Genomic DNA, 12,500 nt, shown 5'->3' on the forward strand with positions numbered 1-12,500 from the left:
ACACATGAATATACATGCACACACCTGCGCGCGCGCACACATGCACAGATGCTGACCTACAATTATGATCTCTGCCTGCTCTGTCCTGTCTTTCTGTCTGTCTGTCTGTCTGTCGGTCGGTCTCATCTCTGTCCCTCCCTCTCTCGCCTTCTCTCTGTGTCTCATTCCGCTCTTTCCCTTTCTCTAACTCTCTCTTCCCCTCCCCTTCCTCTCTCTCTCTCTCTCTCTGCCTGTCTCACTTCCCCCTCTCTCTCTTCCTTCTCTCTCCCTCTTCTTCACCTCTCTTTCTCTCTCTCCCTGTCTCTGTCTCTCTCCTTCTCTCTCTCTCCTATATCCCCCCCCTCTCTCTCTCTTTGCTCTTTATATCTCCCTCCTCTTTCCCTCTTCTCCTCCCCCTCACTCCCCACCCCCTCCTCTCTCTCCCTCTTCTACACCTCTCTTTCTGTGTGCGTCCCTCTCTCTCTCTCCCCGTCTCTTCTTCTTCTTCTTCTTCTCTCTCTCTCTCTCATTCTATATCCCCCCCCCCTCCCTCTCTGTCTCTGTGTGTTCTTTATCTTTCCCTCCTTCTCTCTTTCCCTCTCCCCCCCCCCCCCCGATCCCCCCACCCCCTCTCTCTCTCCCTTCTCTCTTCCTCACCTCTCTCTCTGTCTCTCTCTCTCCCTCTCTTCTCTTCTTCTTCTTCTCTCTCTCTCTCTCTCTCCTATATCCCCCATCTCTCTCCGCTCTTTATCTCTCTCTCTCGCCTTCTCTCCGCCCCCCTCCCCCTCACCTCCCCCCCCCCTCTCTCTCTCTCTCTCTTTCTCTCTCCCCCCCCCTCCCTGTGTCGGAGAACAAAAAAACGAAGACACGCCCTTCCACGTTGTAGTTTTGTTTTATCCCCAAACTTTGCCAATAATGGCAGGTGCCAGAAATAGACCTCGTATTGCTTTCCACCTCTTGTTCCGCTCATTTGTCTCCGTCGGTGTTGTGACAACAGTGCAACCCGCTGACGACGTTTGTGAAAAGGTATAGCTATGGGGTGTGTGTGTGTGTGTGTGTGTGTGTGTGTGTGTGTGTGTGTGTGTGTATGTATGTGTGTGTGTGTGTGTCGGATGTTCCAGAAGCTTTGGTATTTCGCAATACTGAGAGCGTCAAAGAATATATATTATGTGTGTTTTTGTGTTGGGTTTGGAGGGGTGGGTTTGGTGTGTGTGTTAGTGTGTGGGGGGAGGGTGCAGGGGGTGGGGGTGGGGGGTGGGGGGGCGCTTGTTGGTAGCGTTGGGGTGGGTGTGGGCTTGTTAATGTTTGTTCACTTGTTTATTGGAGGTTTTGGTCATGTTTATTTGTTTTGTTTTGTTATTTTCATCAACATCGCTATCACCATTACTTCCACCACCACCACCATCGTCGTCGTAATCGTCGTCATCATCATCAGCATCATCATTCTCTCCATTATCACCACCACCACCACTGTCACCTTCATCATTATAATCATTATCATCACCATCCTCCTCACAGCACCATTATCGTCATCCTCTTCGCCGCCATCACCATCATCATTGTCATCATCATCACCGCCATCGCCTTCAGTAACACCATCACCACCATCACCATCATCATCACCACCATCGTCATCATCACCGCCACCATCACCATCATCACCACCACCATCGTCATCATCACCACCACCATCATCATCATCACCACCACCATCATCATCACCACCACCATCATCATCATCACCACCACCATCATTATCACCATCATCGCCACCACCACCACCATCATCATCAATGCCACCATCGTCATCATCATCACCACCACCACCATTATCATCATCGCCGCCACCACCATCATCATCACTGCCACCACTACCATCATCACCACCACCATCATCATCATTACCACCACCACCATTATCACCATTATTATCATCACCGCCACCACCATCATCATCACCACCACCATCGTCATCATTATCATCACCACCACCATCATCATCACCATCATTACCACCACCATTATCATCATCACCACCACCATCATCATCATCATCGCCGCCACCACCATCAACAACATCACCACCACCATCATCATCACCACCACCATCATCATCACCACCACCACCATCATCATCACCACCAGCATCGTCATCATCACCACCACCATCATCATCACCACCACCACCATCATCATCACCACCACCATCATCATCACCACCACCACCATCATCATCACCACCAGCATCGTCATCATCACCACCACCATCATCATCACCATCATCATTATCTCATCATCATCACCACCACCACCATCATCATCACCATGGTCACCAGCTCACCTTGACATCGATGTGTTTCCCACGAGGCTGGATGTTGAAGAGCTGGGACTGGTCCAGCAGCTCCTTCATGGCCTTGCTGATGTGGATTCTCATGGCTGTCATAAGAGACACAAAAAGGCATTACATTTTACCTTATTCGGGAGTCTGCTTCGTTTTGGTTCTGTTGGTAAGCCGTTCCAATGTATGTACGTGTGTGATGTGTGTGTGTGTGTGTGTGTGTGTGTGTGTGTGTGTGTGTGTGTGTGTGTGTGTGTGTGTGTGTGTGTGTGTGTGTGTGTGTGTGATTGTGTATGGTTATCAAACGCGGCATACAGGAGATTCGCATTTCTTTTTTTTTTTTTCTTTTTTTTATGTCGGTCTGTCGGTCATCCTCGGTGTGTGTGTGTGTGTGTGTGTGTGTGTGTGTGTGTGTGTGTGTGTGTGTGTGTGTGTGTGGCGTGTGTGTGTTTGTCTGTGTGTGTGTGCTCACGTATGTAGATGTTTCCGTACGTTCGTGCAAGTGTGTATTTACCTCTTTTTTTTCTCTGTCTGTCTGTCTGCCTATCTGTCTGTCTGTCTGTCTGTCTTTTTTCTCTCAGCCTGTCTTGTGTCTGTCTGTCTGTTTGTTTCTTTGTACCTGTTTCTCTCATCTTTTGTCTGTCTGTCTGTCTGTCTGTTACTTGTCTCTGGAAGGATAGTAGTCGTAGTAGTGGGCGTAATGTCGTCGTCGTAGTAGTGGTCGTAGTAGTAGTAGTAGTAGTAGTAGTAGTAGTAGTAGTAGTAGTAGTGTGGCTGCCAACATGGCAGGCTAAAAAAGTTCACAGGCCTAAACTTAAAAAGTCCACTCGAATACGGTCTAACATGGGAACCACAGCCCACTAACCCAGACAGAAAGATAGCAGTAGTGAAAGATTTGGTAGCAACAGTAGCAGAAACAGTAGTAGTAGTAGTACTAGTAGCAGCAGTAGCAGCAGCGGTAGAAGTCGTGGATGTAGCAGCAATACTTTCATTATTTTTTTTTTACACATGTACAATGTCATGGGAAATAAGATATTATGCTTGACCCTACTCCGTTCCCCCTGGCCCCTCTCTCTCTCTCTCTCTCCCCCTTTCTCCCTCATGCCACAAACCTATGTATCTGTCTCTCTTGCTAATCAAAAGGTGGTGAAAAATTCTATGCTTTTTTTTTATTTTTTTTTTTTAGATATCGTGCATTTGGATAAAGAGAGACACCGTGACCATGACAGATTGTATACCTTCATCTCTTGTGTGACGGTATCGTTATGCTGTTACATAACTCTTCATTCAGGGGCTTTGGCCTTTAATGAATAAACCATCCATCCATTCATTCATCCATTCATTCATACAGTCAGTCAGTCATTCTCCCTCTCTTTCTCTCTATCTCTCTCTGAATCTATATATATATATATATATATATATATATATATTTATCTATCTATTTACCTGTCTATCTGTCTGTTTCTAAGTCTCTCTCTCTCTCTCTCTATATATATATATATATATATATATATATATATATATATATATATATATATATATATATCTCTTTTGTAATGCTACATCTATCTATCTATCTATCTACTTATCTACCTATCATCTATCTATCCAGATATCCATCTATCTATTTATCTATCTGTCTATTTATCTTTTCTAATGCTACATCTATGTATCTACCTACCTATTATCTATCTACCTATCTATCAATCTATATATTGATCGATCTATCTATCTATCGATATAAGTATCTATCTATCTGTCTATCTGTCTGTTTTTAAGGCTATATCTATATATCACTGCCTATCTATCTACGTATCTACCTACCTACCTACCTATCTAACTACCTATCTAGAGGAGAGAAGTGACGTACGTTCAGAGGAGGTCTCCATCCTGGACGCCGTGTTGACGGTGTCCCCGAACAGACAGTAGCGTGGCATCTTGGACCCTACCACCCCCGCCACACACGGACCTGCCGGCACACACACACACACACAGCTGTGAAAGTGATGATGGTACTGGTGGTGATGGTGATGATGATAATGGTGGTGATGCTGATGATGCTGGTGGTGGTGGTGGTTATCATGGTGATGATGATAATGATGGTGGTGGTGGTGGTGGTGGTTTTAGTGGTGATATGGTAATGGTGGTGGTGGTGATGATGATGATGGTGGTGGTGGTGGTGGTGGTGGTAATGGTTATGATGGTGGTGGTTATGATGAGGGTGATGATGATGGTGGTGGTGGTGGTGGTGGTGATGAGGATGCTGAAGATGGTGATGATAATGATGGTGAAGATTGCAATGATGGTGACGATGGTGATGACGACGGCGACGACGATGATGATTATGGGTGTGGCACTGGCGGTGGTGGTGGTGGTGATGATAATGATATCATTGTTGTCGCGGTGGTGGACGATGCTGATGTAGATAATGATGATAATGCTGATGACAACGACGACGATTATAGCTGTGGCACTGTTGGTGGTAGTGGTGGTGGTGGTGGTGACGATGATGATGAGGAGGAGGATACTACTTTTAGGGGGTTGTGGTTAGGGAGGATGGTACTGCTGACAGTGGCAGTGATAACCACAATGGTGATAACAATGCCCAAGTTATTGCCAGCAGCAGGTTTTAAGGATGTTGAGAAAGGGCATGTCGATGACACTTGGTGATAATGACGATGTCGACGATGATAACGACAACAAGGAGGAGAACTGGAAGGATGGCGGTAGATGTGGTACATTGTGGTGAAAAGTAACTTCCTTGTTGGGTTGGTTGATATGGTTGGTGCTTTGGTTGTTCGCTTGTTTGCTTGCTTGCTTGCTTAGTTAGTTGGCTGTTTGGTTGGCTGGGTGTTGTTGTTGTTGTTGTTGTTGTTTTATGACGTTAGCTGTCTATCTGTTTCAAAGATGTTTCCCTTTGTTGTTGTTGTTTACCTGAGTTCAAACCAATGCGGACCTCCAGGTGCCCCTTGCTTAATGCCGGTGTGTGCACCTGTTTGACAGCTGCCAGCAGGTCCAGGGCCATGGTGGCTATCTCCTGGGCGTGCTGTCCACACAATCAATCAACCAATCAATCATACCACACTACCCTCTTCACAATGGAGCGGACTGCAAGGGGTCGTGTTGGTTGCTGCCGAAAACCAGGACCGAAAGCTCTTGAAATGTCCAACACATTGTTCTGAACACCCGTTCCGTGCAGGAAAAGAAAATGAGCAATAAAGAGAGTTAGAGTGTGGGTGTGTGAATGACACAGGGAAGGAAGCAAGAAAGTAAGGCAGGAAAGAAAGAAAGAAGGCAGGAAAGAAAGTAAACATTTCTCAAGAGGAAAACTAAGTCAAGATCAAATAAAAGCTTATCTAAAACACAAAGAGGAGTTGTTTTTACTTCTTCTTTTTTTTTCTTTCTTTGTTTTTCGTTTTATTTTTAATTGCCAAGATATATTCTGATTTTCACAAGGACAAACAAAATGACGTAGGACATACATGAAAGAACAAACGTGCTCTCTCTCTCTCTCTCTCTCTGTATTCATATTTCGCATTCATCCCCAACATCACACCCCATCTACCATCATACAACCCCCTTGACTTCCAAAAGCCACCACCACCAACACCATCACTCTACACACACACACACACACACACACACACACAACGCCTTCCCCCCCACCAAACACCCACGTTCACCTTGCCCACCACCACCACCACCACCACCCCCTTTTCCCTACTCCTCCTCCCTACTACCCCAAACCCCAATCTCCAACCCCTCCTCCACCCCCGATCCCCCCCTCCTCCACCCACACACACACACACACCGCACCTTGGTGCCATTCCGGTGAGGCACCCCGCTGGCCACCATATAGGCATCGCCAATGGTCTCCACCTTGTACACGTCGTACACGTCGATGTGAGAATCGAAGATGGAGTACAGCGTGTTCAGTAGGTCCACAACCTGCACAGTTTCCAAGTTTCAGTTTCTCAAGGAGGCGTCACTGCGTTCGGACAAATCCATACACGCTACACCACATCAGCTAGGCAGACGCCTGACCAGCAGCGTAAACCAACGCGCTTTGTCAGGCCTTGAGTGCATGCGTATTGATTTATGTATCTATCAGAGTGGATTTCTTTTCACATCATTTTGCTGACGACAGCACTCTCTGTTGCCAAGGGTTCTTTTACAGTGCGCCAAGTGCGTTGCTAGCATACAGGACCCTCGGTTTATCGTCTCATCCGAAAGACTAGACGCTCAGTTGGATTTTCCAGTCAAACTTGGGAGAAAGGGCGAGAGCAGGTTTCGAACCCACACCCTCACGGACTCTCTGTATTAGCAGCTGAGCGTCTTAACCGTTCTGCCACCTACCTCCTGCACGGAGTACGGTACAGTGTCAGGTTCAGTTTTCAAATTTCGGGTGTCCGAGAGTGTGGACTGGACCATACACGCTGCACCACACCACAACTAAAGGAGGGGACTAAAGAGCAGGTGCGTGGCTTTTGCAGAAACCTAGGGTGCTGGTCAACACAGGTAGGGTGACGAAGGTTGGGGATGGGGGAGACGGGAGGCGGAGGGGGAGGATAAGGGAGGCGGAGGCAAGAAGGGGTGAAGTATTTGTATTTGTATTTCTTTTTTATCACAACAGATTTCTCTGTGTGAAATTCGGGCTGCTCTCCCCAGGGAGAGCGCGTCGCTATAATACAGCGCCACCCATTTTTTTTGTATTTTTTTTCCTGCGTGCAGTTTCATTTGTTTTCCCTGTCGAAGTGGATTTTTCTATAGAATTTTGCCAGGAACAACCCTCTTGTTGCCGTGGGTTCTTTTACGTGCGCGAAGTGCATGCTGCACACGGGACCTCGGTTTATCGTCTCATCCGAATGACTAGCGTCCAGACCACCACTCAAGGTCTAGTGGAGGGGAAGAAAATATCGGCGGCCGAGCCGTGATTCGAACCAGCGCGCTCAGATTTTCTCGCTTCCTAGGCGGACGCGTTACCTCTAGGCCATCACTCCACATTGGGAGGAGAAAGAGGGAGGGAAGTGGGTAAGTGAGTGAGTGAGTGGGGTGGGTTAGTCGGGTAGTTAGCCCAGTCAGTTAATCAGTTGGATTGTCAGTTGGTCAGACAGTAAGACGGTCAGTCCATCAGTCAGTTAGTCAGCTAACTAGCTAGCCAGTCAGTCGCTTTGTCAGTCAGTCAGTCAGTCCGCTGGCTAGCTAGCTACCTAGCTTGTTGGTGGGTCGACCAGACAGTAACTCGGTCACCTAATGACTTCTTGCTTATGCTCCGAAGCATCCAAGACGTTCGGTTTGACAATCAACGTCGGAAAGTTTCAGTTTCAGTAGCTCAAGGAGGCGTCACTGCATTCGGACAAATCCATATACGCTACACCACATCTGCCAAGCAGACGCCTGACCAGCAGCGTAACCCAACGCGCTTTGTCAGGCCTTGAGAAAAAAAAACAAAAGGTGAATAAATCGTAGGAAAGAGATGTCCTTTTCCAGTCTGCTCCAAATATTGCTCATCAGCAGGCACGGCCTATCATCAATGGCACACAGCTACAGAACAAAGAGGTGGAGAAGACAGGAGGAAGTAGAAGGAGCAGGAGGAGGGGGAGGAGGAAGAGGAGAAGGGAAGAAGGAGGAAGAGATGGGGGAGGAGGAGGAGGAAGAGGTGGGGGACGAGGAGGAAAAAGATGTGGGGGAGGAAGAGGAGGGGGAGGAGGAGGAGGAGAAGGGGAGAAGGAGGAGGGGGGAGGAGGAAGAGGAGGGTGAGGAGGAGGAGGAGATGGGGAGAAGGAGGAGGGGGAGGAGGAAGAGGTAGGTGAGGAGGAGGAGGAGATGGGGAGAAGGAGGAGGGGGAGGAGGAAGAGGTAGGTGAGGAGGAGGAGGAGATGGGGAGAAGGAGGAGGGGGAGGAGGAAGAGGTAGGTGAGGAGGAGGAGGAGAGGGGGAGAAGGAGGAGGGGGAGGAGGAAGAGGTAGGTGAGGAGGAGGAGGAGATGGGGAGAAGGAGGAGGGGGAGGAGGAAGAGGTAGGTGAGGAGGAGGCGGAGATGGGGAGAAGGAGGAGGGGGAGGAGGAAGAGGAGGGTGAGGAGGAGGCGGAGATGGGGAGAAGGAGGAGGGGGAGGAGGAAGAGGTGGGGGAGGAGGAGGAAGAGAAGGGGAGAAGGAGGGGGAGGAGGAAGAGGTGGGGGAGGAGGAGGAGGAGAAGGGGAGTGGGGGGAGAAAGTGGGGAAGAGCGAAGGCGTTTGGGAGGTATGGTGTGCAGGAGTATTGTGTGCGGCAGATGGGCGGAGTTGGGGGATCGTGAAGATGGAGAGCGACGGTGCTGCCTATGCAGAGTCGAAAGGAGGAGGGGGAGGAGGAAGAGGAGGGGAGGAGGAGGAAGGGGAGAAGAAGAAGAGGGGGGAGGAGGAAGAGGAGGGGGAGGAGGAAGAGGAGAAGGAGAGGAGGAGGAGGAGGGTGAGAAGGAAGAGGAGGGGGAGAAGGATTTTTGGTGTGGTTCTGTGAAGCCTGGTTCCTTGGTGCATGTGTGACCAAGGTGAATGTGATGTGTTATATTTTGCTGTGAATCGGGCCTGCCTACGTGATGTCAGACTGTGATATTGCCGGTGTTGATTTACATATTATGTCACTTAGTCTGAAGTATGTAAATTTATGTATATTTTAGCCAATGGGATGTGAGACTATGTTGCTTTATTAACTTTTTTTTTTTTTTTTTTTTTTTGCATATTCTTACGTCACTAAGTCTTAGATTTGTATATTTCACTGTAAAGCGCGGTGAGCCCCATTCTGAGCTATATAAGCCTGGATATTATTGTTATCACTATCATCATTATCATTACTATTATAATCAACCTAAAAAGCAACAAGAACAACAACAACAACAATAAGAACCCTAGCCCTCACCTGCATGGGGGTAGTGTGGGCGGAGATGAAGGTGAAGTCGACGATGTCGGAGAAGTAGATGGAGGTGGAGTCGAAGGACTCTGCCAGCATGGACGAGCGACACTTGAGCTGGTCGGCGATGACCGGGGGCAGCATCTGGTACAGCAACCTCTCCGTCTTCTCCCGCTCCTCGTCCAGCTCTTCCGTCTTCTTTTCTAGAGAGCGGGCGTACCTGGGGAGGGAACAAGGGGTGGGATGGCTTTCATGTTGTTGTTGCTGCTGCTGCTGATGCTGATGCTGATGATGATGTTGTTGATGTTTGAAAACGATATCATTCCGTCTTCAAAGTCAAACATATGTTCCGGCAACAACTGGGAAGAGCCTAATTATTAAAGTTTCTTAATCAGGAGTCTCAACGAAACAGATACTGTTCATTATCCGGATTTACGGTTTAATCCGGAAGACTTACAACCTATCTATTGGTATGACTGTAAAGATTTATTTTTCCTCGCTATTTTTAATCCAAATTTGGCATTGTTGACAGACAACGTATTTTCAGAGAAACGTGGTCAAGAGAAAAAGAGATGACAAAATAGTTACATTCCAATTTATAATGTAAATATTTCACAATATCAACACAAGCACATGTTTGAACATTTAAAAAGATTACATAAAAGTACACTGACATCAGCTTTGAATCAGAATAACATTATTATCTATGATGATGATTTAAGTGCAGTGAAGTTTGTGGTACGTATTGATTATAAGCATAACATTTTTTTTTTTTAAATCAAGACAATAAAGATAACAAAAAGAAGAATATGATAATGATCAGGAGGAAGAGCAGGAACAGGAAGAGAAGAAGAAGAAGAAGAGAAGGAGAAAAAACAACACAACACGAGGAGGAAGAAATTATTAATGACGTAAATGTATGCAATGTTGACACAATAATGACAACCAGTTTTGATCATTTTGAAAATATATGTATATTAAAAAACAGTATGCAATCCAAAAGCAGACAACTGTCTTCTTTTCAATATACATATGTCAAAATGATAACAAGAACAAGATAGAAAGAAACAAAGAAAGAAAAAAGCCTAGAGAAAAGCCAAAGAGAATTGAATGTCGAGATATCAGCGATATATATATACATATATATATATATATATATATATATATATATATATATATATATATATATATATATATATATATAAACACAAAAAAACAGAACAAAACTGAAATGGACGAGTGACAGGTAAGAGATTGGAACGGGGGATGAGCAGTATCAATGATTATCACGATTCTGGTGCACGGAAATGAAACAATCATTATCCATTAAGTTACATAATCTCCCCTTTTCTCTCTCTCTTTTTCTCTCTGTCCCTCTCTCAACCTGTTTTATTGTAGTCCATGTCACTTTAGTTTCAATTTTTTGCTTGTGTCATCCAGGAATGAAATTGTTTTGGACAATGTAGCGTTATTCATTTAACAATTTAACAATGCCTTGAAACGATTCGGCACGGTCATAACTTTCGCATTTTGCGTCTCTCTCTCTCTCTCTCTCTCTCTCCCTCTCTCTCTCTCCTCAAAGAAGCCGACACTTGTATCTTTTTGTAATATTTACGCACGGAGAAAGTGCAAACTGACTGAATATGCATAGGTTTACTTTTCTTTGTCATACTTTTCTTTTCGGTTGAGCACGCCCAGGAGTTTGTCGAGCGTGGGTAAAACCGTTTTCGATGCATGATATATGTTGTTGTTGTTTTTTATTGTCTTTCAACAGACCTTGTGATTTTCTTTACTTAGTTATTGCTGCGACTTTGATTATGTATCCTTGCTGTTTTTGTTTTGTTTGTTTGTTTGTTGCTAAACGATTATTTCTGAGGTGTCCCATGCCAATAGGACTGTAATGTCAATGGCATTAAAACATTTTTTTCAGTTTCAGTTTCTCTCTCTCTCTCTCTCTCTCTCTGTCTGTCTCCCCCCTACCTTTTCTTTCTATCAACACCCCCTTCTTCTTCTCTCCCTCCTCCTCCTCCATCTCCTCCGCCCCCTTTTTCTTCTTCAGTGGAAGCAAAGAATGGAATATGCTTCCCAAAACAGGTAGTCAAATTCCAGAAATATCTGCATTCAAGTAAAAAACGAAAGAAACCTTCAAGAAACCTGCTCGCAGTCCTTTGCAAACCTTGACTTATATCTAGACTACTTGCTGCCATGCTATGATGAATAAGAAGTTCAATAACTGTGTGACAGAACAAGCAAGCAATCAAACGAAATTGTGTGTGTGTGTGTGCGTGCGTGCGTGCGTGCGTGCGTGTGTGTGTGTGTGTGTGTGTGTGTGTGTGTGTGTGTGAGCGCGCCTACTTGTGTTATAATGTAATAACTGTTCTTTTCATTATCTTGTTATTGTTGGTGGATTTATTCCAGTTATTCTTCTCATCCGTGTCTTTTCTTCTTCTTTAGATTTTCTCATTGTCATTTTGTTTGTTTTGTTATTGTTTTTTTGTATTTGTATTATGCTTCTTCTGTTATTTTCAAGATTTTTCAATTATCATTCTTTTTCCATGGTTTGTTTCGTCAACTGGGCAGAATTGAAAAATAAAAGAAACAACAACGACAACAACAACAATAAGAACAAGAATAATAATAATAATAATAATAAATGGATTTCAAGAAAGCCTGTATTGAGCCCAATTTCTTTTACACATGAAAGATTCAGTCGATCTTCTTCTTCCATCCTCCCTCACTTTCCAACCATTAGCTCTCTGGGTGTAGAAAAGATCCGATGTATCCCATAATACTTCCAATCACTTCTTTTCTTTTCTTTTTATTTCAATTGGAGATAATTAGTCTTCACTGATTCGCTAAATCTGAGACTTGACAGCATCCTGTACATTCAATCAAACCCGTACATCCCCCTTTACACTTCAATGGCTGCCGACACAGAATTGAATAGAAGTCATCGAAGAACAAGTATGCCTAAAATTACAGACGACACAAGATAGGAGCGTCTACAGTTTTAACAGTCGATCCATGTGCATCCTTGCGTTAAGTGCACACGTAGATACAACGCAGTTGATAATGTATAATGTATACATGCTGTTTGTCCTGTCAACCGGGATTGTTAGTATGACTTGTTAGTTGTATATGACTTCATCTCTTTTTTTTCTTTTTTCTTTTTATCTTATCTGTCTATTATAATCAATGTGCAGTATAGTAGGCTATGTTTATAATTATATTCAAATAATGTTTCTTAATTCTTTCTGTTTTTACATTAAGAATACTAGTTATTACCTGCAGTGTGTG

General features: G+C 45.0%; 1 protein-coding gene across 1 annotated transcript in view; it reads right to left on the bottom strand.

Moving 5' to 3' along the window:
- Positions 1-2,301: 2,301 nt before the first annotated feature.
- Positions 2,302-12,500, bottom strand: part of LOC143301720 (retinal guanylyl cyclase 1-like) — a 17,394-nt gene continuing 7,195 nt past the window's right edge. Inside the window, exons 2-6 of the mRNA XM_076616104.1 lie at positions 9,213-9,423; positions 6,134-6,265; positions 5,252-5,363; positions 4,188-4,286; positions 2,302-2,415 (exon numbers count right to left, since the gene is read on the bottom strand). Of these exons, the coding sequence (XP_076472219.1) occupies positions 2,309-2,415; positions 4,188-4,286; positions 5,252-5,363; positions 6,134-6,265; positions 9,213-9,423 (661 nt within the window). The 3' untranslated portion in view covers positions 2,302-2,308. The remainder of the gene's footprint in view (positions 2,416-4,187; positions 4,287-5,251; positions 5,364-6,133; positions 6,266-9,212; positions 9,424-12,500) is intronic.

This window comes from Babylonia areolata, chromosome 28 (assembly GCF_041734735.1).
Source record: "Babylonia areolata isolate BAREFJ2019XMU chromosome 28, ASM4173473v1, whole genome shotgun sequence".
NCBI classification, from domain to species: Eukaryota; Metazoa; Mollusca; class Gastropoda; order Neogastropoda; family Buccinidae; genus Babylonia; species Babylonia areolata.